At 36.0% G+C, this 25,941-nt stretch overlaps 2 protein-coding genes across 2 annotated transcripts; both read left to right on the top strand.

The window, feature by feature from the left end:
• LOC139696565 (uncharacterized) lies at positions 1 to 6,828 on the top strand. Its single transcript, XM_071595369.1, has 4 exons — positions 1 to 110; positions 2,667 to 2,901; positions 4,370 to 4,519; positions 5,904 to 6,828. Exons 2-4 carry the CDS (start codon positions 2,736 to 2,738, stop codon positions 6,278 to 6,280), a joined length of 693 nt encoding a protein of 230 aa, XP_071451470.1. The 5' UTR covers positions 1 to 110; positions 2,667 to 2,735; the 3' UTR covers positions 6,281 to 6,828.
• A 1,956-nt stretch (positions 6,829 to 8,784) lies between these two features.
• On the top strand, positions 8,785 to 24,638 carry LOC139696328 (cytochrome P450 20A1-like). Its single transcript, XM_071595046.1, has 10 exons — positions 8,785 to 9,113; positions 9,208 to 9,260; positions 9,345 to 9,514; positions 9,859 to 10,004; positions 16,571 to 16,741; positions 18,521 to 18,785; positions 19,038 to 19,161; positions 19,734 to 19,913; positions 22,165 to 22,266; positions 23,102 to 24,638. Exons 1-10 carry the CDS (start codon positions 9,042 to 9,044, stop codon positions 23,250 to 23,252), a joined length of 1,434 nt encoding a protein of 477 aa, XP_071451147.1. The 5' UTR covers positions 8,785 to 9,041; the 3' UTR covers positions 23,253 to 24,638.
• The last annotated feature ends 1,303 nt before the right edge of the window (positions 24,639 to 25,941 follow it).

Below are 25,941 nucleotides of genomic sequence, written 5' to 3'. Positions count from 1 at the left end.
CCCGCGTCCCGGTGTCCTTCGCCCTCGGACTGCTTCTGCTGGCCGCTTTGGGGGAACCCGCAGGGGGATGCCCACCCGCCAGACCACTCCGGCACTTCCAGTTGCAATCGGTAAGTGTGGAAACATTAATGGGCTCCTTTGCGCTCTTTCCTTTAATTATTTATGATGAAATCGACGATGGTGAGTCAAGTTTTTCAGGCTTCACTTCTTGGAAGTTGTAAATATCTATAAGCACAGAAGTAGCGCACTACTCTTCCACAAAATTTTACTCTTTGGTACCAGGCGTTTCACCGTGATGAGCCCTGTACGTGATGATGCCATGACCACGACGAAACACTTTGTACCAAATGATAAAAATTCCCTGGAAATGTAAATTATTCCTTCTAATAATGTTCACGATGTTGAACTTTGCAGTCTCTCTTGGATTTTCACCCGTCTAGAGCAATATTAAATTCTCGTCTCTCACCGTGTTCAACTGACCGTGGTCTCCGCGAAGTCTGCGTAAGAGATCGATCGGAAATTTTAACCCCGGAGGTTTGGTACAGTGGGTCCTCGAGTCCAGGTAAAGACCGGCACGACATCAATGCCACATCTCACGCTGGTGACCGACTAGGTAGTCGTGCTATTAGCATAAGGGTGACAAAATAGTAGTAAATCGAGTATTTTCCTCCTAAAGTTCGTATTGATGACGAACTGAAAGTTATTTTAGATATACTTATATTAAAGATTTTTTGTCGGCGTAAATCGTTATTCGGACAGGGAGTTTTAGATTATTGAAGAGGGTGATGAATGTGTTGGCACATCTCTTGGAACGCGAATAATGCTTTGCGAATTGCGATTTCTCTAAGCAGGCACGAAATGTTGAAAAGAGTCAATATCCCATACCGTGATCTTCGCCGTAGACTTTCGACACTCGGATAACATTGATTTGATTTATTCCTCTGCTTAATTTTTATTTCCTCTAAAAGGATTTTGATCAGTTTTGGAAGATACGATGTTTGGCGAAGCTTGAAACTCAAATACCCTGACGGTGGAATTTTTTACCACCAAAAAACTCTCTTAACAAACGTTAACATCTAGATTGTTTTCCCCAATGCTCATTAGCATCGACCTGGGATTAAAATAATATTATAAACTTGATAACCCATTCAAGTTTTTTTAAACTCTATCTGGAAGTGAAAACAAATATTTTGCTTAGCAAACTAGCAAGATTTTGAAAGTACTTTTCGTTCTTCCGGTGGATCATAAAGACCTCATCAGATCGTGTATAGGATGGAAGTGATGGAGTTCATTATGATCTGAAATTTAGAAAGTATTATTATGATTTCTTCATGAATTATTCTTTTATTCCTTTATTTAATAACATTTGCTGTGTGAGTGTGTATATATATATATATATATATAAATAATATATATCTTTATTAATATGTATGCACACACAAATTGGATAAAAATAACAAGTCGAATATTTTCACTGCAGAAGGCGTCAACATCAACTTTAAAAATTAAATATGATACCACGTGGGAGCGGATCCTAGGAGGGATGGGATGTGCCCCTCTTTGAAGATATTTTGGCTCTAGAAAAATTTAAAATAAATATTACTGAGATGCCTGAAACTAATGTTGAATATTTGATGCCCACCGTTCACAAAATTATCTTCTTCAGTGTGTTGCCATCTATAAATTAGTGCGATTAGTTTTCGATGCCACACGACTTTAAAATATTTTTGAAGGATAAAAGGCCATAACATTCTTGAAGTTCATATATGAAAATAGTCCAATCTAAGATTTTTAGATCCATATACCCCATTATTTACCGTCATGCTGACTCTGTGTTCCCTTAAAGTTGGCCAATGAATTTCTTAACAATGCTGAAAGAAAAATCCCCATGCCCTTGTCGCGTAATGTAAAATGTTCGAAAAAGTTCCAAACGGGATTTTGCGTTTGGATCGGTAATATCAGCTTAGACTTAATGAGGTTTACAAAGAGGTGGAAGGTGATGGCTAGTAAACTAGTGAAAACTTTTATATGGACCGTTGTTTAATATGATTCGGTAACTTCGTTGTTGAGACAAAAGGATAAGAATAGATTGAAAGCTTTTCAATGACGGGTTGGAGATGAATGGAACAAATAAAATGGACGTGAAGGCAAAAAATGGATGGTTCTGGGATGGTAGTGGAGAGACAGCTGCTGGGGCAAATTCAAAGAAGGTGAAAAAATTGACTCATTAGATACTGAGAGGCAATGATATGCTTAAGACGGTAATAGAGGGGAGAATACTGGGAAAATAAGGAAGAGGGAGGAAAAGAATAGGCATTTTGAATGGAATTAAGGGAGCAAGAAAGTATGCAAAGCCAAAGGAAGAGGTATTGTACTCAGTTGTAGGAGGTTTAAGGGTATTTTCTGTCGTGTTAGTCAAGCCTTAGGAGTACAGCAGTGTGTAGGAATTAAAATCCTACTCTAAGCCGGTGAACTGCTGCTAAAGCAGAGTATTACTTTATGGGATACGGCCTTTCAAAATTTGTACCCTCTGTTTACCATTTTCTTCCCGACGTGTGCCAGAGATGAGTCTAGTGAATGGCCCGTTGTTATTGTTTGGTCTGTGCAATGTCAGACTGACATTTTCGTCGATATTTTTTGAGACCCGAATATTTTCCTCACCGCAGATCCTGGGCGGGTGGCATGTCGTACAGTTCTACTCCAGCGGCGAAGAGGGATCAGCCCCGTACCGGTGTATGAGAGCCAACCTCTCCCTGTCCGGCTCGACCCCACCGAAACTTCAAATGATCTTCTCGTACGTGTTCGCCGACGACCCCAAGCGGGAGACCCTCCTTGGTAACCTCACGTGGGACATTCCGGAACAAGGAAACCCGGCTCACTGGGTCCACGCCGAAGATCCCTGTGAGTGGAGAGATAATCAGAACAGAGCGTATGAGTAAATGGAGCAATCGGTTGTCCGGGAAGACTCAGGTGTTTGAAATTTTTGATGCTCAGCATTCTCGCCTTAACCAACACCCTCTGTATAAAATGGGTGTTCGTTGAAATGAAAGGGGTCTATTCAGAGGATGTTAAGATGTGTTGCCTCCGGGCCGCAGAGTTATCTGGGAAACCTGAAGCAGTACTCGGGAAGAAATTAGCTCATCTAGATATACGATTTCAAGCACGTAAGATGTATCGTGAGGCACACTCAAATCTCGCCTATCAGAACCTACGTTAATGCCGTTATTTTTGGTGGATTTTATCATAAATTCCTGCTAAATCCAATATTTTCGGTGTACGGTTTGTAGAACATCTTGAACATGACGGTGAACGTTGAAACCGAGGTCTGTGGTCGATAAAAATCCTTCGTCGATTAAAATGGTTTCATCCCAGCTTACTTCCAGGTATGAAGTGTATGGAACCGAATATAATCATGGATGAGTTGATGACTCTAATCCAACCTCTCTTTTTTGTCACATTCATTGTTACTCTATTGCGAAATGATACCAATCTTCAAAGTTGAAGCTACTCTCAAGTTTTTTTATGAACCGTAAGGATTCCAATATTGTGGAAATTATTATTTGCACTTCGTATTCAGTAACTCATTGCTCTATATAAATCATATACTGAGGGATATAAATCGCTATTACAGTATATATTAATATAAATTTTCCGAAACTTACAGATAAGTTTAATTCATATCAATTTTTATTTATATTCACCTTAAATAAATCTCTTGCACCGCCATGACCATCTATCAAGCATCAATAAAGCGATATGAATGTCACTGCAAATAAAAACTTGCAATTTTGCAATACACTATTGCACACTAATTTTTTGAACTAAAAGAAAAACAATCGGACCTATTGGAGAGTTGGTTGAGGGGAACTGATTCAACTCTGCTTTTGAAACGTGTAGTCGTTTCCTCTTATTCCTCTCGCTCGTGCAGTAGTTTCTCTAGTAATGCCTCAGATGTTGTGGCTGTTAGCTGAAATGAATTTTTTTTATTTTGGGACTGAGGGAAACTGTAAAAAGATCGACTTCACGGATATCCAGAACATGGCGTAACATTCATTTTCCATACTATTCTATGAGGCCTGGAATTGAAGGCCGAATTCGAGAGCAGTTCACTCCCAAAGATGGTCATGGTTTGAATAACATAAATCAACGTCACGTGTCAATTATTCCATTATACCCTTCTTGTGCTACATGGAGGAGGGCGAGGAAATAGAAGAAGCCCGCAGGTTTGGGTTTACTCATCGTCTGTCTCCACTCTAGTTTTCATATTTCATTTGTATAATTTTAAACAGTTTCTAAATCATGATTTCTTTGGAAGATGACCAGAAGAAGATAATTAATTTGTATTAAATCGATTTTTGGCTCTCGGCAGATGATGGCATCTACGATACTTACGTTCTTGACGCGGACCCCTCTTCGTGGGCACTCCTGCTACACTGCGCCAGGAACCCAAAGCGGAATGTGGGCGAAGAAGAAATAATCAGGATGCATCATTCCCCCTTGCACAACGTGGTTGGCACAGGTTAGCAATCAACGCATTCCATTATTAAAAGGTATGTTTTTAGGACTCCATAATAACTACTTTCTTCTACTTATCTCGAAAACTTCCTCTTGAATTGCATTCTTATTCCCTTATTCATTTCTTCGTAACTTCTGCCTCCCTTCATGATGCATCAAAAGTCTATTCTCTTTCTTCCTCTGCTCAGCTTACCTAACATTCTTCCTTTCTCTCACAGCCTTCAGCATCCCACTTACTATCAGTATTACCCCCGTCCTGGAAAGGTGCTCACACAGGTACGAGTATGATTAACTTCGCGGAAGAATCAGGGGGGATGTCTCCAAAATAATGGAATCAATATGCCGAAACGACATTTTCGATTGGTGGTCAATTTAGTAGGGGATTTTATGGGTTAAAACGTTTAATGAAGAGAGAATAATTTGAAACCCCTAATCCCTAACGCTAATGGTGAAATCTCTAATCTTAAAAGTAATTGGTTAAACGAAAAGTATTTTACGAAAGTAACAAAGTTTAGAGTAATTGCATGGTATAAAAATCCAAAATGAGTAAATTTTGCTATCTATTAAATTCTTCTGTCGGGTCCAGTAGTGTTATCTCTCGAAATAAGGTTTTAACCATGTAAAAATGTCTGGTTTCTCCATTTTTCGTCCTTATAGTGAAGATGTGATGTATTTTTTAAATTTGTTTTCTCAAGAATTTGTTATGATAAACGATACCAATCAAACTTGGTTCAGATGAATTTATATTTATAACATATCCTAATGTTTACTTGAAAGAAAGATCTAGTGGAATCACCATTGAGGTTAGGTGGAGAGTTTTTATTTTGTTTTGTGATATGTTCGTAAAAGAAATGGATGAGCCAGACATCGAAAGACGTATGCATAAAAATATTTTGGCGTCTAACGCTGTTGTTTTAAGATATAACTTTGTGAGGAAGAAACGATTATCAGGATACTTACATAATTGCGGGAACCTATTCATATGCTTTTACTCAGTTGCCTTAATTTTCCGATATAGTCTGGGGTCTGCGCTGCAAATAAAATGCCATTTAACGTTTTTAAAAGCCTTTCAGGCTTGTTATCGTAGTTACGGGAGGAACTCTTATCCTAGATTCTCCAGCATTTCTTTCTTCTCGAGACGATTTGGATACACATAGCGGATCTTTGTTGACCTTTAAACCTTCCCTTCCCTTAGATGCTTCTTGTGCCAACGCATTTCCTTTCCTAATGCCCCTACGGATACGACCATACAACTTGGCCTCCCTACTTCTTTTGAATCTCATTAATTCGACTCTTTCTCTCTATGGTTAATATACGTCCCATACTCCACGCATTGATCCAGCAGTGCACTTATCATAATTAATGTGATAATCGATGGATGTTTGCAGGATACGGTGGCTGGCGTGGGCAGGTCAGGGTCCGGAGATTCCTCTCTGCTTTCATCCTAAGCCGACAGAGGGACCTCAGCGCGGGGCCCTTGGCTTTCCTGAGGGACAAACTCCCTACCTACGGCGTCGACCTGGAGTACGTGAGCGACGTGGAGCAAAATGGTTGCAAGGCCGGGGGGCGAGACGAGGGCGGCCACGTGACCGAACAAGTCGTCTACGAGGAGAGCCTGGAGGAGAGGAGGCTGCGGGAGGAGAGGAGGAAGACGAAAGAGGAGGAGGATAAGGAGGACAGGGAAATGCAGGAGGAGGAGGAGAGGGAGGAGGAAGTGGGAAGGGAGGATGAGGACGACACCGAGGGAATTGAGGAGATGGATTAACGCCGGCACGTCAATATGAGACTCACCCGTGTGATTATACGCCGCTCCATCAATTTGTACCTATCCACGCGCTGGGAAATTATTTGACGCCTTTCGCGGAACGCTGGAGCGCGTCTCTGCCCACATTACGTACCAGCGTATCCAGAATTTCACCGCAGGGGGAGGGGGGTGATCAGCCTGATGGGTTTTGCACTCTCTGGATAACCCAGAGGAGGCGGATTTCAGCTTATCATGGGTAGGACTTGTGTGCGATCGTAACTGAGTAGGGAAAAATCCCGATTTTTTCTTTACAACTTAAAATCAATGAAGAAATTTCGTTGAAGGAGGCGGGGCTCTCACATGTGTGGGATAATCTGTGTAAATACCTCTAGAAGGGGGCTATATCTTCCCCTGGCTCTTCCGGGGCCCTTCTGTCTGTTGAAAATGTATTTTTTAGAGAATACGCTGTGATGTATTGGTTAAAACTCTGATTCATTTCGATAAAATAATCAAAACCATGTCAAAATGTGTTGATTTTGTGCAAATTTGCATTACTAGTAAGGTAAATGTTTCACAGTGAAAATTTATTTTTGAATTTCTTTATTTGAATAAAATCTGCTATAGTACCTGCATTGTTACCTCTATGTATGTTTATTCATTTTTTTTAAATAACGTAAGTTAAGGTTGCCAATTTATTTTTGGATGTTCTAACTACTGATACTTTTGCCGGAGGAAGTGGAAATTTTAGGATATATTTAATAATCAAAATATGTGTTGTGCCAATTCGGTCGCAAAGATGAAGATGCAATTGTAGGACAAATAATTTCATGCAAGACGCTTAGAAAATGGGCGCAACAAGTCTGCAATCCTTTAATCCTTACTAACTATAATCTGAGGGGTTCGATCGCATCAAATCAATACATTGTTTTTGCAAGTGTTGCTTTTTGTCCTTATTTTAGACGCAGCAATTCTATCCAGTTCCATTAACGACCATAAACCGTTCCTCGCTTCAATTTTGCTGTAATTACGAATATTACTGCGCTGATACTAGAGGACGCTGGTTTTAAATCTTTGTTTTTTTTCGCGAAAATCATTCACTCTCTTGACAACATTTTTCAGTCGACACTTATTAAAGAGGATGTATTTATCTTTGTAAATTTTGTGGAGTCGATTCAGAATGTAATACTAATAAAGTTTGATTATATACGTGCTGTCAGCTTGGACATTAGAGATTTACGATTCTTTTGATAAATATTAGGACAGAAAAAGTTTAAACTGGAAATGATCTTATATATGCTCTTATGCTCTATAATTTTATTTTCGCTTTGATAGCATTCATCGTAGCGTTTCATTTAATTCTACCAGTTTGGCGGTTGTTGTGCTATTCAAAATGAATTGTGTACAAAGTGGTCACATTTGTGCATGCAAAAATTGTGATTAATAGGACAACTTAAAAATCTGTTCTTTTTTAATATACAAGCTAAAACCGCATTTAAATTCCTACTCTCATTTTCATCCAAGGTTATTTGAAAAATGATGTTTTACGTATAGTTCTTAATCAACTATCTTTTCAAACGAAGATTGACTTTTAAGTACGAATAATAAATAGTTTGAATCTTAGGAAGCCTATTTCAGGCGTTGGAAATTATCTTAAAATGCTAGTGATTTCCCATGCGTTATTATTTAGCACTAAACTAGTATTGTATTCTTAAGAGGATCAACATATGTAATTATTAATTAGCATTAGGGAAAATTAGACTTCTCAGTTTTGCTAGCATGAGCACGACCGATGTAGTAAATGAATAATGTGAACATAAAAGTACTCCATCAAGCACAATATTTGTTACTGCTTCAAAAAAGAATGCTACTGGTATTTCACTCTCGACAAGTATTTATTTTCCTACCGAAGTTCCGACATTAGCATATCTTTCACAACTACCATGTTCATACCCGCTGCCATTGATTCTTTAAAATTATATTATAAGTTGGCGTATTTGATTCATAGGTTAAATTTTTAATATCTTAAATCTTTGAGGAAAATTTTTGTCTGAAAAAAGAAATTAACCAAAAGGAAACTGAGTAGTATGTAATTTATTGCCCATCGATATATTAGATATTTTCGTGCCACACTCAGTTTCCAGCTCTTCTTGCATCAGACACTGCCTCAAAAACTGTTTTTCTCACCCTCTATATAAGTTGAAAAAATTAATGTTTTTGCCGATGTGAATACATGAAAAGATATAAATATTTACTTATATCGTTTATAAAAGAAATAAGCCAGAGCTTTGTTAAGGAAATAAACCAATCGGTTGTTTAGAATTCATGTCATGGATGGCGAATAAACTTAAAATATAACAATTATTTCTTTATATTGTAACTCGCTGCCATTGTCATACTAATTTGCGACATTAATATCTAAATAAAAAGGATTTAGTTTGAATGATTCGTTATTAAGCCAGTTCAAATTCTACGGTTCTAGAGAACAGTGGAGTAACGATAATAGCCTCGCGAGTGATCGTCTTTAATTTATCGTTGTATATGGAACGTAGGGTACTTAAATTGGAATTGTACTACCAGGACTCTTTTTGTGTATAATTGGATCACCAGCTAACGGTGACCATTAAACGTGCTATAACACAATTTTCTTTATCGCCGCTGCGTACGAGATATGTGAAACAGTAGATAGCTCTTCCCTGGTTTACTTGTTCGAGGCCTTGAAGTTTGTGCTGTGTCTTATTCAAATGAGTACGTGGGTTACTCATTGGACCATTATTAAATAAATATGCTGGCTTTTGTGATATTTGCGGTCACATTCGTTGCATTTCTTCTGGTAGCTGTGCTGTATTTGTACCCCGTAAGTTCAATAATTGTCAGTTTGATGGTAATGTAGAATTGGCTATATTCCTGTATAAGAAATGTTAATAACCGTAGTTGAATTTTTACATTAGGCCTCTCGCAAAAAGCCGACAACTATTCCGGGTCCAGACCCGTCAGATCCCAAGTAAGATGCGAATCTAATATATTTATTGCTGTTATTGTAATATACCTTAATGTATACAGCCTTAATGGAGTTATTTAATTTCAGGGATGGAAATTTACCTGATATTCAGTTAGCTGGAGGGATCCATAATTACCTAGCTGAACTACATGATGAATACGGTCCTATCGCATCTTTTTGGCACGGCCCTCAACTTGTTGTCAGCGTTGCATCTCCAGAAGGGTTTGCAGACCAGTCACATGCATTTGATAGACCAGGTATTGAGATGTGCCCCTAGTATTGTGAAATATTTTGATTTTTTCTTATAAATAATATGATATAATTGGTGAAACAATGCGACGTTTGCTTCCTTTCCAATATACTTACTAATCTCTGCTAGTAATAGTCCATTCAGTGGAAACAAGTTTGATCAGAAATAGATTGATGAAATTGATTATTTCTGTGTTAATTTTTTAAATTGTTTGAATCATGTGGTTGTTCACTGACGTCAATATTATTATTAAGTAATCTACCGGTTAAGATCTCAATGTTATGTTCCAAAATTTGATAAAATTCCTTCTGGAACTAGAATTTCACAGTAATTATTGTTTCCTGATTTCAGCAATATTACTGGAACATTTCAAGCCCTTGCTTGGAGAAGACTGCATTTTATTTTCCAATGGTGCAGAAGGACGAAAGAGGAGAAACCACTACACTCAAGCATTTTCTGAGCAGTTGTGTATGTCTTATGCTGTCGTTTTTTCTAAGGTAAACATGTTCATGCTCTAATTATACTCAATGGGTTCCTCAAAATTCAGCTGCCTAAGATATTATAATTTTGTGGTCCCGATTCATTCCGTACTTTCCTGTCAATTTCATTACATCTTCTGGTAACCAGTTTCAGTAAGTTAAAATACAATTCATTCTGGCTTAAACGCCAATTCGAAGAATATTTTATGGAAGAAAATTATTTGTAAGAAATATGGAGGTTCATACTTTTTTAAACCTCGACCTTGTGAATAAATGCTTTCATGATAGACATTTAATTCATTTATATCAGAATATGTGGAATTGAGTAGGCAGTCACAATGGTGGGGCATTTGGACTAAAGAATGTCATTCCTCCAATTTTGTGGTTGTTGTATAGTTGAAAAAAGAAAGAAAAAAGTCTTGAATGTGCAGTGTGTTTCCATGAAACTCCAGTGGGGTGGCCTGTGCTCATCTCCATCTATCGATCACCAACTGGGGATTCTATGCATTTATTAAAACACTGCACCAACTCTTTTGTTCCTTATATGCAAACAACCGGATACTCGAGTTGAACGACATGCTCAACTGTAATCTCTTAGTTGACTCCACTCGCAGATCTGAATTACTGAATTTTTTCAAAACTTATGGCATGGAATGTTTTAAGAATAATCTTACTGAAGTCACCCCCACATCCACCACCCTAATTGATTATGCTATGACTAAACTCAACCAAAAAAAGTGTGACAACTGTTTATGACCTAGGTATATCAGACCATAGTATGGTGAAAATAAGTATTGATATAAAACTACCAATGGAGAGTGTAAATGATAAAAATTACCTTAGGTGGTCTTTTAATCATGGAAACATGCAGATCTTCTGCTCCTTCTACAGTCCCAAAACTGGTGCAATTTCTATGACTCCAAGTTAGTAGACGAAGGTTTCAATTACTTTCATTCAATTTTCACACAATTTTAAATTGCATTTTCCAATAACACATCAGAAAATATTTCATAGAACAATATGCAAGCCATGGCTAACTGATTAGATCCGTTACTACTCAACTATCCTTAAAAAACATGCTATTTCCAGTAAAAGTTGTAACAATCATGAATAAAGATTACTCTGTAAGGCATTTCAAAAGCACTACCATAAGAGGATTTCTACCATTGAAAGAACTTATAATGATAATAAGTTACTTAATTACAATAATAAGTCCAAAACTGCATGGGAAATAATTAATGATTGTATGGGTTAGAAAAACCCACACCTCACTCTCCCAAAACTTTGTAACCCTGAAAGTAACACAGCCGTAAGCTACTCATCTTTAGCGAATAAATTTAACAAACACTACATGTCAGCTCCTTGCCCAACTATGTCTCAAGCTGATGTGCTTTTTGCAAATGCACCGTTGCCAATGTTTCCCAAGCCCTTTTTTGAAACCAATCTAAAAACTATGGTCTCCACGCTCAAAAACAAATCCAGTACTGGCCCTGATGAAATTCCTCGCAAAGTTGTTCATCATTGTTTTGAAGCCATAAAAGCACCCTTTTATTTTTAACTCATGAATCTTTGGTGCAAGGGATTTATTTTCCTATCCATTTTAAAAGAATAAAAATTAGTGCCCATATATAAAAACCATGGTTGTATTAATGATTTAAACAACTACAGACTAATAGCCATCCAAAATAATACTAAGGGAACTACTGCATTCAGGCATAAATTAAAAAGATATCTACAAATATGTTCTACTTGGTTAACGGATATCTCATCAATATTCCTGACCAATAAGTTCATTCTCTTAATTTATTGCAATGGTCATAGGTCATATTAATGATCAATAATTTTTCTAAATTGATATTTCATGTGCATGTTACAGTCGATGTTCAAGGGTTTGTGCCAAATATTATGTAACTGTGAGCTCCATTTTTTTTGTATTTTAATTGAGCCTGTACCTTTACTCCTTTTTAACATGCCTTATATCATGTACATACACCACCCACCAGGTATTTATTTATTATGATTTCTGGGCAAATAAGAGGAGTCACAAAATATTTATTTAGTAGCTGTGTCCATCCAAAAACCTACCTTAACTGGTAGAAAACCTAATAATATATAATAATAAGAAGCAATAATAATAATCTCCCCTTATGGTATTTTTCCCTCATTTTTCTATCTTATTTGACGGTGTGGCTCATTTTTCACCTTTTACCTCCATTAAAAACGCACAAAAAATTTTCGATTACAGTCAATATTGTTACAGTTACGGTTGTCTCCTGATGCTCACACATTCCAAAGGGCAGAAGTAATTACTGTTAGTCATGGGTATTGTGTCTATGGTTGGACAAATTCTTTTGGGCAATTCACTATCTGTATCCTCTCTCCATGCCACTGTCTCTCGGTTAATTTGGCGTGACTAATCCAGCAAAATTTCATGACAAAGTATTGGTATATGGGCAGCCTCAAAATTTATCAGGTGGTAATGATGTACAGCTGGACAATGGACATTTAGTTCCTTTGAATTCACCAGATTATTTTGGAAATCTGCATATTGTGGTGGTCAGCAAATATTTCCAGCAAGTAAAATGCTTGGGGTTTGTTTCCCATTTAATATGGGTCTTTTATAAAGTTAATCAAACCTCAGATTGAAAGTATACTATTCTATGAGTTGTGGGTAATTATTTTTGTACTGGTAGGTAGGTTGTTGTTGGACTTCATAGAATTCACTTCATTCAAGTCATAAGCTATTCTACACTACTAAGCCCTCCCTAATGATAAACTAGATATCTTAATACCCCAAATTATAATAACCAATTTTTTTATCTCCCCATTTTATACCCTCCCTCATGCCATCCAAAGCACCTAATCACATCTTACCTTTGCTTTGCTTAACCAAAATTCACCTACTTCTCATGTAACATTTCCTCTCAATAATTTCTGCATGTACCCTTCTTGCTTTCTTTAAATTTTTCCCTACTCTCCACTATCTGTTCCCATCAAGACTAGTATATTTTTATTTTGTTTCCCTTTGTGTTGATTTTATTATCTTTGTTCTTCTCCTTACTGTAATTGATTATTGAGACCTGCTATAAGAGATATTTCATGTTCTTATGATTGATTCTCATCCCATACCTCTTTGACTGATTCTATAATGCACTCAGAAATGATGACATTCTCTTTACCTCTCTGGCAAAGTAAAGCCTGATCATCCACAATTCCACAAGACTTAATCAGTTCCTTACCTGCTTTCCAAACTCATCTATGGCTCTTACCATTCTATAGATGGGATTGATTTGGTAGCTAGTGTACTGGTTTCGCACCTTGAGAACCTGTTTGTTTGAATCCCATTGGTGTCAAAATTTTTCACGATATGTAGAGAACACGAGTTGAAAATCGCATCCATCAAATGGAATTTTAAGTAGATCCCTTAGTATCTTCATCAAAAGTAGGCTAATACCATTGTTGGTTTTCTCTCTATGCCCTTCCATCATTGCCTGAAAAAAATCCTACCTCTTCGAAATTCCTCACTTGTCATAGTGGTGCAAATGACCGTATTAATCAGTGTCCAAATAACTGCTTCCGCAGCTACCTTGAAATGTCTCTCTTACCCTTTCCATGGGACCATGATAAGAGTGTGACATATTATGACCATGTGCCCAGTTCTAAAGATATTTCTTGAGGTAATGGTTGATGGTAAATACTGATGAAAAAGTAATAACTGATAACAGATAATAATAATACATTTATTTGTCCGGAGATTTGTTGCATATTCATACATACACAAATATAGGACACGTCAGATGTAAATTTCACAATTTTAGAAGAGATACAATATATGAATATACATACCAATACACTAGTACAATTACATATTAATTGGTTAAGCCAAAATTGACGCATAGCGACAATTCCAGGTATTCATTTACAGAATAGAACATATTATTTTTTAAAAGGTTAAACAGCTTTTTCTTGAAAACAGGTACTTTTGTTTCATATTTGATTTCATGGGGAAGTTTATTGAATAACCTTAAGCCCATTGCTTTGGGCCCATGAGCAGTATTGTTTGTCCTGACAAATGGTTGGTGCAGGTCATTGCAGGTCCTTGTATAGTGAATATGGTAATTGTGGTTGGACTTGTACTGGGAAATATTACCCTTTGCATATAAGATGACATTAAATATATATATTCAAGGTACTGGTAATAAACCAAGTCTTTTGAAGAGAGGTTTACATGGTGCATCGCAAGGAGCATTGCTCATAATATGTATAATCCTCTTTTGGATTTTGAAGATTATGCCCACATGGGGAGAGGAACCCCAGAAGAGGATACTGAAAGTAACATGAGAATAAAATTCACCATAGTAAATGGATAGAAGGACCTCTAAATTTACAGAATATCTAATGTTTCTAATGAGGAAGCATAAGGAGCTTAACTTTGTATGTAATTTGAAAAGTGTTCCTCCCAAGACATGTTTCTATGCAGGATTACTCCCAGGAATTGGGTACTGGAATTTTGGGGAATGCTCACACCTTCTACATCTATTGAGATTGCAGGGGAAACTTTCTTTTTATTGGTAAAATAAATCAGGCTGGACTTATTTATATTGGGTTTTAGAAAGTAATGAAGACACCATTCATTGAAAATCTGAGCTACTTCAGCTGCTCTTTCTGTCAAATTGTCTACTAAGGAGGCTGTCACAATGATATTTGTATCATCAGCATACAGTATTGGGCCTATCCCCTTAATGAACTTAAGCTTGTTGGAGGAGATCATTGATATAGATTAAAAATAAAATAGGACCAAGTACAGAACCCTGGGGAACACCCAGTGTTACTTCTCTACCTGGAGAAACAAATTTGGAGCCATTTCTTGAGAGCTGAGCATACTGATGCTGTTCACTTAGATAAGATTCAATCCATGATTCATTCAATTCAATTCATCCAATTCCATCCAATAATGAGCCAAGGTCCAGTTTTGCCAATACTTGGTTGACCAGCATGCATTTGTTTGATAAGTATTCTTTATTATGAATTAAATCAGTTGCAAAAAGTATTTGTATTGATCCACATTCCTGATTTTATTGTAGATTAGCCGTATTTTTGCCATAGTTATTCAGTTACATATAGCTGTTGACTTGTATACTTCAAGAGAAGTCTTTTATTAAGTCCAAGCTTGGATTACTGCTGTTACTGGGCTGCTCTTCTTTGAAACTTTTCTGTCTTTCCTGTTCTAATAATTATGTATTTCCTTCTGCCCATTGTTGTTAATGCTATTTCCCTATTAATAGAACTCTTCCCTTTCCTCTAGCTTTTGTTTCTCTTGTTTAGCTTTGTTGCCCTTTGGTTTTTTACTACAGACCAAAATCTTAATGTATTTATTTGTTCATATCTTCAGGTGAAGTTAGTGTCTCTTTTTCACATTTTCCTAATTATGCACCTGTCTTTTACCAGTCTCTGACAAGTTGGCAAGTTCTTTAAGGCTCCTCCTCGCTGCTACAGCCATGATGTTGGAAAAACAAAGCACATTAAGTTTTTTCACTCTGTCGCTTCTTTTGTGCCTGTATTTTTCTTTAATCCAAATTGGTATTTGTCAAGCAACTTTTCTGCTTTTTATTCTACCCTTTTGCCAAGACCCTTGATGGAGAGCAATTACAATGCCAGGTTTGCAATTGAGCTGTCTATTATTTGAGTGAATGATAAATATCAACTGCTATTACAAACCAGGTAGCGTCTTATCAGTGATATTAAAGGTAGGCACATAATCAATCACAAGTGTGGAAATTAATTTCAGCATAAGGGATGGGATCATGGGCTTCTACTCTTAATGGACTAAGTTCACTCTTCCACTCTGTGATTCATGCAGGTGTCAATCACCACTGTGGTTGGCTGGGAAATATTAGGAAAAGTAGCTGTTTAGTATGGCTTCAAGCTTCAGAAATTTTTGTAGCAACTACACTAACAGCTATATGGTTAAAAACTAAGCATTTCACCACTGCAGAAAAAATAGTAGCCACTGCAGTAGTACAGTTAGTACAAAATCCTTCGTCCATGTATTTGCATTGAGATCCCTTTCATTGTATATTGTCCCATGTATTCTTTTCAATTCTTGCTGTATCTTTATCTTCAGGTAAAATTTCCAGGTAGTTGTCCCAAATTTTACTTAATATCATAATTTTAATAGCATGATTATTCCGATGTGTTTTATGGTAACTAATTAGCATGTATAGATGATATCTAGAAAATAGTGCATTTATTTCCTGAATCAGTTGAGTTTACTTTAAATCACATGTTTGTTTTACTATTCCTTTCCTGAATTTCTTTATTGTCCCCTTGATGCTTAGAGCAGGGTGCTGTAATGACTGTGAGTATGCCAGGTTTATGTGAAGACATGATATATATTTCAAAACTGAAGAATTTTTAAATGTGTCAAGTATTGGGTTAGTGCAGGTTTGCTTCCTGTAGTTCCTATGAATAAGTTAAGGTGTTTGGAAATCTTTTGAAAATGCAGGTAAATTAAAAAAAAATAATGTGCATGTAGGCAATGGTTCTTTTTGCACTAATGGTTCTTTATTTTGTTGTTGTTGCAGTTGGCACGTGAGTTGTGTGAACGCTGGGCACGGATGCCCTCAGGACAGCTGTTACCTCTTCATCAGTACATGGTTGCCTTTGCAGCTAAAGCACTTTTAACCACAACTTTTGGAAGCCACTTTTTAACCGATGATAATTCAATACTTCAGCTTGTTCAAGAGTATGATGTGGTGAGTAGTATTGGGCTGCATAGTGCCCTGTAACATATTGCACCTTTTCAGTCAAATATTTGTATACTCTTTTTATGATGAAAATGCAATATAAGATGAGAATTTAATATTGGAAATGCTGCGGTGGTGTTTCTGTTTGGTACTTTTATTGGCAACTTCAACAAAATGCAATGGCATGTGAAATTCACTCATTAGGGTAAAGGGGAAGGGGGGGGGCAATTCCTTTCCCTGTGGTTTCCCAGAAAGATTTGGTATCTGAAAGTTCACACAGCATGGGTGAAGCTGAGGGTACAATGCAAAAAAAACATTGTTTTAGTTTGAATATAACAAAATGAGAGAAAATGAGTCTTTTAACCATTTATTCTTTATATTCCAATTGACTTAAAGCAAATAACAACACAAGGCATATAATTAAAAAACTGGTGGCCTTGTAATTTTATTTTCTATTTTTAAAGAACCTGCCACCATGAAAAAAATCAATGCTAATTAGTAATATGCATATCTATCTATCCACACAACAACAATGTAGTCTCAACAGCTTTCATGACATTAAAAAATAGAATTGAAGAGAATTTTCATTGATGGGTACTATATTCCTAGTAAATAAAAAAATTGAAAATTTATGAATATAACCTTGTTCTTCTAATAATTCATAATGATCATACTTGTACAAAGCTAATTCTAGGATTGGTTTGTAGCTTGGTGCTCCAACTGTCCCATCTCATTCCACTCTCTTCATTCCTTTAGTTTCTCATTTTTGTATCTTCTAATGAAATATATTGCCTTCTTGTATGCCAAAATGTATAAAATATGTGTTGCCTTCTTCTAGTTCCTCCTTGGCCTTTCTTTGTAGTTCTTCCCTTCTTTGATCTATGGTTAACTTCTGTCATTCAGAATTAATCCATTTAGTTTTTATCTTCTCTTCATCCTCATCTTTTATGCATTTCTCCCTTAACTCACTATTTGAAGGACTTGTTTATCATTTTGCATACCATCTAATTTCATCATTTTCTGTTGCGCTATATTCCCATCATGTCCAATTTTTCATTCTCTTCTGCTGCTTTTTTCTGCCGGTTTTCTGGCCTTACCTGATGTATGGTCATGAGTTATTTGCTGCTTGTGATTGTTTCCTCTGATAGTCTTCAACACCTTTGGCTATTCCAATTACAATTTCCCTCACAGTTCTTCCATCTCTGAATATACTATGATTCTGTTATTTGTTCATATCCTTACCCTAGCTCAAGTGTGAAAATTATCTTCCTCGATAAACTGAGGATTGTATTTTCTTTTTCATGCTTTGTTTTGAGGATTTGCATTTTCCTCTCATCCTCGTTAAATGGCTTCCTTAGCAAGTTTTCTTCCTCATTTGAAAATATAGATTCATCATCTAGAAATTGCAGCATGTGTATCCTTTTGTAATGTATTTGAGCCCCACTCAAAGTTTCTGAAATCTCCCACCAGTTAAAGTTAAACACTGAAGCTTTGATGGTTTGCACAACCATTGTGTTTAGACTTTGCCATTAAGATGATGGTGGTTCCAACAGTTGAAATATCAGTGTTCGACTTCTTAACCTATTTAGAGATCTAAAAATTTCACTCCAGCAATTCTCCAGAGAGTACTGAGCTCATGTGTGCACACTTCTTTATCCTTTCCTTTAGCTCATGCATTACCTTTTCACTGTACAAATTAATGATCAGGAGTCATAATGACCACTCCTGTTGCCTTTTTCTTTTTCATATTAGTTATGAATCTCTTTTTTTTTCATTTATCAATGGTAGTGCATGGCTGAACTCTTATCCAGGGAGTTGATGGAGCCTGTTACCCAAAAGAATGACCCTAGGGAGAAGAGATTTCAGCAGTCAATTCAGGCTATGAAGGATGCAATCAGGAAAGTTCTTGCTGATGCTAAAGCGAGAGGGGAAGGAAGTGGGGATAAAAACACGCCTTTAGTTAAGTCAATCATTTCCAGTGGGATTTCAGAAGAAGCCATGGTTTCTGATGCCATTGCTTACTTCATTGGGGGTTTTCACACTACAGGAAACTGTGAGTATACATTTTACTGCTTTGCAAGGTTTTGTTATCATAATGGTTATGTTTATAGGTAATATATTGTTGATTTATTTTACTTAATAAAGTTATTAGCATTTATAAAAAGTTATTGTCTTCCCTGCTTCCTATGTTATATCTTTTGCTTTCCTATTCAATTTTAAATTCAAAATATACTCTGTAATTCTTGAGAATAGTTTTACTTTTCATTTGGCCTCTCTGAATAGTAAAATAATGGTTTATTTTCAGTTCTTACTTGGGTGTTGTATTACCTGGCATTATACCCAGAAGTTCAAGAAGAACTTTATCAAGAGCTGAAATTGGTTTTTGGTACAAGCAATGAATTTACAGAGGATCATCTGAGATCTCTAAGGTTAGATCAGACTTAAGCAATATGCTCCATAAAAATAATAAATGTGAACTATTGTAAGAAATACTTGAACACAAATATTGACATTGGCATAAAAATTAGGCCATAGAATTTTATGTATGAGAGCCCTAGCATTTTATCATGCAAAAATAAATATTTTAACTAAAACAATATCCAATACATAGGATATACATATCATATACATGTATAAACATCTGACATGTTTGATTAAATATTTCACATTAAGGGAAGTTTTCTGCTGAGTGCTCCAAGGCATTCCTTGTTTGCTTATTCTGTTTTGAATTTGTACATTTCTCTCTCTCCTGCCAATCCAATGTGGTTGATTATCAAACCAACATCGAGTACACTGGAAAATAGCATTGTAATAACAAAGGTTTTTCAAGGAGATCTTTTGTGCTATTGTTGAGATGTACATATTAGATGAAGCTGATTCAGAATCTTGTAATAATAGATCTAAACTTGATGAGAAATGCATTACAAGTTTGATAATCTTATAATTAATTTTACATTCTTTTCTTGTTTTTATCAAGTATAATATGCATTCTGATTCGAAGGTACACACGCCAAGTTCTTGATGAAGCTTTGCGCTGTGGAGCAGTGGCACCATTTGCAGCTCGAGTGCAGCAGATTGAGACAACCATAGGTGGTCATATTGTTCCTAGTGGAACACCTGTGGTGCATGCATTAGGTGTGATTCTTCAGGGGGAGAACACATTGTGGCCAAATCCAGAGAGGTAACGTAAATCTTTCATGATATTCCCCCTGGCTGCATTCATATGATGGGGTTACATCATTGGAATGTCACTCATTTACTGATTGGGGTTTCTGGATTATCCAGGCCATGGCCCAGGAAGCGCAGGGAAGTGAAAGAAACCTCTGAATTTTTTAGCATTATTTTGTAAACAATTGCATTTAGTATGGGTTGAATGCTTCCTTCCCCCATCAAAGCTACCTAATTATGGAAGGCTGTAGTTTCCAAAATTTTTAATTCATCAGAATTTTCTCAAGTTAGCTCAAATTAATTCCGGAAATAATCACCGTGGTAATCAAATTGATGGTTGGTTTCTTAGATAAGAGTAGAGATCCCCTCATGCTGAGCCTTACATGTTGTATGAAATTCGTACATCGGGGTATGGGGACTAAGTTCCTTTCCCTCTGCTGCCTTTGGTTTGTTTTTGAACTATCTGGTACCTGAAAAATCACACAGCTTGGGTGAAGCTGAAGGTGCCCAGAGGTATCTCCAAGAATTAAATCTGGGCCCTTTATTCGTTGACCCCATGCTCTGACCACTAGACTACCACAACCCTATCCCACAAAAATTTGGTGATTAAGTTTCTGGATTAAAAGTTTTGTATTAAATTTCAGCACTCTACGTTGAATTTGAAAAATAATGAATGATTAAACCTCTTAGTGCGGCGGGCCGATATATCGGCTTTCGTATCCCTGGCGAAAAGTGCGGCGGGCCGATATATTGGCTCTTGCGTAGGCTATTGTTTAAATCGCTGTAACTTATGGTTTTTTCTAAAATTATTTATGGTTTTTGTGCTATCGATAGGTTGAATTCCATAAAATTACGTAACTAATTTTTAAATTTTTTTTAGCAATTTTAAATGCTTTTCAAAAAGTATAATTCTTACTATAATTTTTCGTTCAGTTTTGTACATGTCGGGAAGCTCAGCCTAATTTTTTGCTCGTTTTTTTTTCTGAGTGGCCTTTCCACTATGAAAAGCCACTGAAAGGCTACTAATCTGTGTTCATCTTTAATCCCTTGAATGTGTTATGGTGTGGTGGTGTTGATATGTAGCTGCTTATTCAGACTTTGTTGATACGATGGAAATGAGAGCACTGCTTTGTAATCATTTTGGTTTCTCTTGCTGTCCATCCTATCTAATCAATTGCGCCCTGTGTAATGGATTACATTGTCAGCAGTTCTCTGTGAGTTAGAACTTGATTTTTTTCTGCCTTTAGATTGTAAGCACATTGCCGCAGTCTCAAGGAAAGGGGAAAAGTCCCAATTTGACTCAGTGAGGTCAGCCTTTTCAACAAAATCGAACTATGCAGAGGCTGACAAAAAAATTTGCAATTCACTGGTTTTTCTTTATTTATTTATAATATTTTCTGCATGTCTTTTTGATTCTTTATTATATTTAAATATCGTAGTTTAATTGAAAAATGTTTTTAAAAAAATATTAGTTTTGTGTCTAAAAATGGAAATATAATTGCTAAAAAAATATTCTTCAAATTTATGATACTGTAGCAATTACATTTATTTTTCAGATGATGTAAATGTATTACATCATTATTAACTACAATATTATATTTTAAAATAAAAAAACTGCATATGGATATCTAAACAAATAACTTCATAACGTTTTTTTTTCTAAGGTGATACATTTTCTTAAATTACCCTTCGCACTTCTCACTAGTACCCCTGAAATCCCCGCTGCACTCAGAGGGTTAATAGGAGATCATCCTAAAATTTTGCTGGAGAGTTTGTAGACCACTGCATATATTAAAAAACAGTCGTAAAATATGTATGTATGTGTAGAAGGTTAATGAAATGGTCAGTATTTAATGAGAAAATAATGTATCCATTAATTATGTAAAATATAATGGAACTTTTAGAACTTTTTCACCTACTTCTATTTCATCCTATTGTATTCAACTGAAATCATTCATAGCACACATGTCCTTTTTAGTTTGAATTTGATGTAATGTCATTGGTTCAGCCAGCAATTAGATATTCAAAGTGCATTTTAAGTATTTTTGTAATCCACAGACTTGTGAGGTACACAGTCATCCTGTGAAATTTCAAACTGAAAATAATCATATGTGGGATTCTTTTCTGATGGCAATGTCATTAAATGAGGCTTTAATCAACCTAGTGGTTTATAGTTGATACTAAATACCAACTTTGTTAATTTTTTATTTTTCTTTTTATTTTGAATATTGATTGTTACATCACAAGATATTTTATCACCTCAGATTTGATCCAAGCCGATTCAAAGAGGAGTCAGTTAAAAGCAGACCGCCACTCTCTTTCTGCCCATTTGGTTTTGCAGGGAAAAGAAAGTGCCCTGGAGAGACGTAAGTAATTATGATGTTTCATGAGCTTTTGATTGATAATGACTGCATATGACTACATTTATTTTGCTCCATTGAAACTTTAACATTGCTGTTAATTTTGGAGTAATTTTAGTTGTATGTCCTAAAAATTTGCCGATTTTTCTCATCTTTCAGTTCATGGACTCTTAGAAAATATTTTTTGATTCTTTTTGCATGAAGAATGGTGTTTGTAAATGAGTGATAATATTCCTCAATGGTCTAAGTAAACATATCATTATGTTTGGTATCAAATAAATGTTGTAAAACAAGCCGGTTTTAATAGTTATAATTTTCTAAACCATAAAACTTTATTAGCAACTGTAGAAGCTAGAAACATAGAAAGTTAAATTTTTTGACTGTTGTGAAAAAAATTAAATAAGTATATGTACTCATTATCATTTTAATTGAGTCATGTTTATTTTTAAGTACTCAAATATCCATCAACAAATTTAAATAATGACTGGACAAATTAAGTTACCTGCTGCCATAAATTGTAAGAACCCTGAGATTGTTTTGTTGCCAAAACACTCATGTTTTATATAGTTTGTGGTTTTCTTCAAAATATTCACTGTTTAGTAATCATTGAAATTGTGATTCATTTGATGCTTAGTGTGTATTTATTTAATCTATCTCTAGTAGAATTTTGAAAAATTTTGCATAGTAGCCTTTCATGCGTGAATAATCATGACAGTAGCCTCTTACTCTGTAATGGTTAAAGTTAAAATCATAGTGTTGTGGATTATTTCTTGTGAAATACTGTTTTAGCGCACTTAGTTTTACAATGTCCTCCTACTGATTATATCTCTAAATTTTCCAGGTTTTCATATGTTGAGGGTGCTGTAGTGGTGTCAAATGTGATCTTGCGTTTCCATCTTGGACTGGCAGAAGGCCAAGAAGCAACACCTTGCCTTGGTATGATATCACGGCCTGAAGATGAAGTGTGGCTAACTTTAAAACAACGAGAATGAATGACGATATGAAAGCTCAAAACTCAAACAATGAATTCTACTTTATAATAGTTGGCTCAGGTTCAGATTCCTTAATTCTGAGCAATAAATTGGATTGGTGACGTTGGAGGGCATTTGAAGATAAAAACTGTAGCTGGTATGTTGTGAAGTTTTTACTTACTAATTGGCTAGGTGGATGTCATCTTGTTTTGATTATTGTTTTACGATGCTTACTTGAGTTGAGCAGCTACATTCCTTGAAAGGAATGTTAATGCATTGACTTTTCACAGAAGCTAGCACTTGCACATGTGATGCAAATCAATTTAAGTGCTTACACTGACTGTCAAGATATTGCTGTAAATTGTGGTGTTAAGTGTGAGAGGAGTTTGATTGGTAGTGATTTCTGTTCATCATGTCTGAAGTATATTTTGGACTTGACTGTCTGTCAGAATGTGCAATTAATCAAAGGACAATGTGATATTTTTTAAGCTTCATTCGTTTTCCAGCAGGTTTTTAGTGAAGCTATTAGATACTGTGTGTTTTAAGCATTAAGTCAAAGATTCATTGTGTATCTTCATGATGTTGTATATATTTTACAGTTTCCTAGTTTTTAGACATGTTGTGTTACCACCGTGGCCATTTACATCCTAATTTATGAATGAAATGGAGAAAGACATTTTTGTATCGTGTTTTATACGCAATTATTTTTTAACAGAAATAATACAGAATCAGTGGAAGCAAATTTGTGACATTGCCATTTATGTTCAGCAGCAAAAATGATGTATTCTGGGAGTTTATCCTGCTTTTATATAATGCATTTAAAATTTTTCCCATTATTTTGTAAAATTAAATTGTTTTTTTTTGTCTCCAACTGAAATATAGATAACATATCATAGAAGTAAGTAAGAGTTCAGTTTTTCTTGGAATAGATCACTGCTTATAATTCAGAGTACCTATGAATTTAATATTGTTGAAGGTATAATGTTTTGCTGTTTGACTAGTTTTGAAAGGCACCACTATCTGTGGAACACTAGCTTGTTGACTAGTTAAAAGTAGTAGTAAATAGATTCGTTCAGTCAAATTTAACTTTTTTACTATTTTCATCCTTTATTGCACAATTTGCTGTCAATATTATTGATTGCTTTGAGTATTTTTTAAATAAAGGAATGTAGGTTTCTTATAAATGTTTTCTCACAGTATTATTGCCAAATTCGCCATGATGAAACTTCCTAGTATGCAGTTAAAGATGAAGATATATGTGATATAATAATGTGTTCTGAACAATAAAGATGGATTGTTATGTGCTTTCAAAGGGAGGTTTTACGGAAACATATTTGCTGTCAGGAGACCTTGAGTGCAAAAAATTTACTGGAGCAGATGATTGCTTTGCCTGAGTTATCAGCATTACAGTGGTGTGATTCCCCATTGAGCAGTGTTTGATCATCTCGGAGCCCCACTTAAAATCTGGTAGATGGCTCTGAAAATTCTGTGCTCATCATATGCTGTGTGTTTTTCTGCATACCAAGACCCTTTGCAGGAAACTATAAGTGATAAAGCAAAGGGAACAGACCTCAACCTGGATGTACTAACTTCACTTTTATGTGGTTTATCCCATAAGTACCCGACCCAACAAAGAACACACAAATATTTTGGAAAAAATGCATTTATTTTTCACCAAAATCTCCTTTCAGCTCTATACACTTTTCCCATTGATGTTCAATACCCTTTTTATGATAAGAACCATCTTGCTCCTCAAAATAGTCATTAACTGCTGACATCACTTCTTCATGGTTGGAAAATCTTTGACCACCGAGCCATTTTTTCAAGTTTGTGAACTGAAAATAATTTGAGGGGGCTAAATCTGGCAAATAGGGTGCATGAGGTAGCAATTCAAACTTAAATCCATGAATTTTGGCCATTGCAATAACGGATTTGTGAGCTGGCGCATTGTCTTGATGAAACAACACTTTCTTCTTAACCAAATGCGGCTGCTTTTGCTTGATTTCTTTGCTCAAACGTTGCAATAAGTTCTCGCTGTTGATAGTTTTTCCTTTTTGAAGCTAGTCAATGAAAATTATCCCATGGGCATCTCCAAAAACTGACACCATGACCTTGCCTGCAGATGAAACAGTCTTCGCCTTCTTTGAAGCCGGGTCTCCCTTTTGAATCCATTGTTTTGATTGTTCTTTTGTCTCGGGTGTGAGGTAATCAACCCATGTTTCATCCATGGTTATGCAGCGGCACAAAAATACTGCTTTGTTGCAGTGAAACTTTGCTAAACACTCAATTGAAATATCTTTATGACACTGGTTTTGCTCGAGTGTAAGGAAACACGACACCCATCTTGCACACAGCTTTCTCGTGTCCAAATTTTCAGATAATATGCGATGTGCTGCACTTTTTGAAAGGCCCACTATGTCTGCTAGCTTGCACACTTTCAGTTGACGATCATCCAATACCACTTCATGGATTTTATTCACTGTTTCTGGAGTCGTCACCTCATTTGGTCGACCAATGCAATGCTCGTCTTGGCAGCTCGTACAGCCCTGTTTGAACTCTGCTAACCAGTATTTTAGTTTTGTAAACAAAGGAGCAGACTCACCCAAAGTAGAACCAGTTCAGCTTATGTATTGGTTGGGCTGAGGCCTTTTAAATAAAAGTATTTTATCGCATAACGATGACCAGTTTTCTCCATTTTCACAAATTCACT

The sequence above is a fragment of the Hetaerina americana genome, unplaced genomic scaffold (genome assembly GCF_022747635.1).
Source record: "Hetaerina americana unplaced genomic scaffold, ioHetAmer1.1.p SCAF_7, whole genome shotgun sequence".
In the NCBI taxonomy this organism is placed as follows: Eukaryota; Metazoa; Arthropoda; class Insecta; order Odonata; family Calopterygidae; genus Hetaerina; species Hetaerina americana.
Note: the sequence above shows the minus strand (reverse complement) of the source record. Positions and strands in the feature narration are given on the sequence as shown.

Excerpts from the sequence above, each read along its gene's own strand:
- LOC139696565 (XM_071595369.1), top strand. The coding sequence starts at position 2,736 with ATGAGAGCCAACCTCTCCCTGTCCGGCTCGACCCCACCGAAACTTCAA. Across the intron at positions 2,902-4,369 it reads GGTCCACGCCGAAGATCCCT|ATGATGGCATCTACGATACT; the intron begins GTGAGTGGAGAG and ends GGCTCTCGGCAG. Across the intron at positions 4,520-5,903 it reads GCACAACGTGGTTGGCACAG|GATACGGTGGCTGGCGTGGG; the intron begins GTTAGCAATCAA and ends GGATGTTTGCAG.
- LOC139696328 (XM_071595046.1), top strand. The coding sequence starts at position 9,042 with ATGCTGGCTTTTGTGATATTTGCGGTCACATTCGTTGCATTTCTTCTG. Across the intron at positions 9,515-9,858 it reads ACATGCATTTGATAGACCAG|CAATATTACTGGAACATTTC; the intron begins GTATTGAGATGT and ends TCCTGATTTCAG. Across the intron at positions 16,742-18,520 it reads TTGTTCAAGAGTATGATGTG|TGCATGGCTGAACTCTTATC; the intron begins GTGAGTAGTATT and ends TATCAATGGTAG.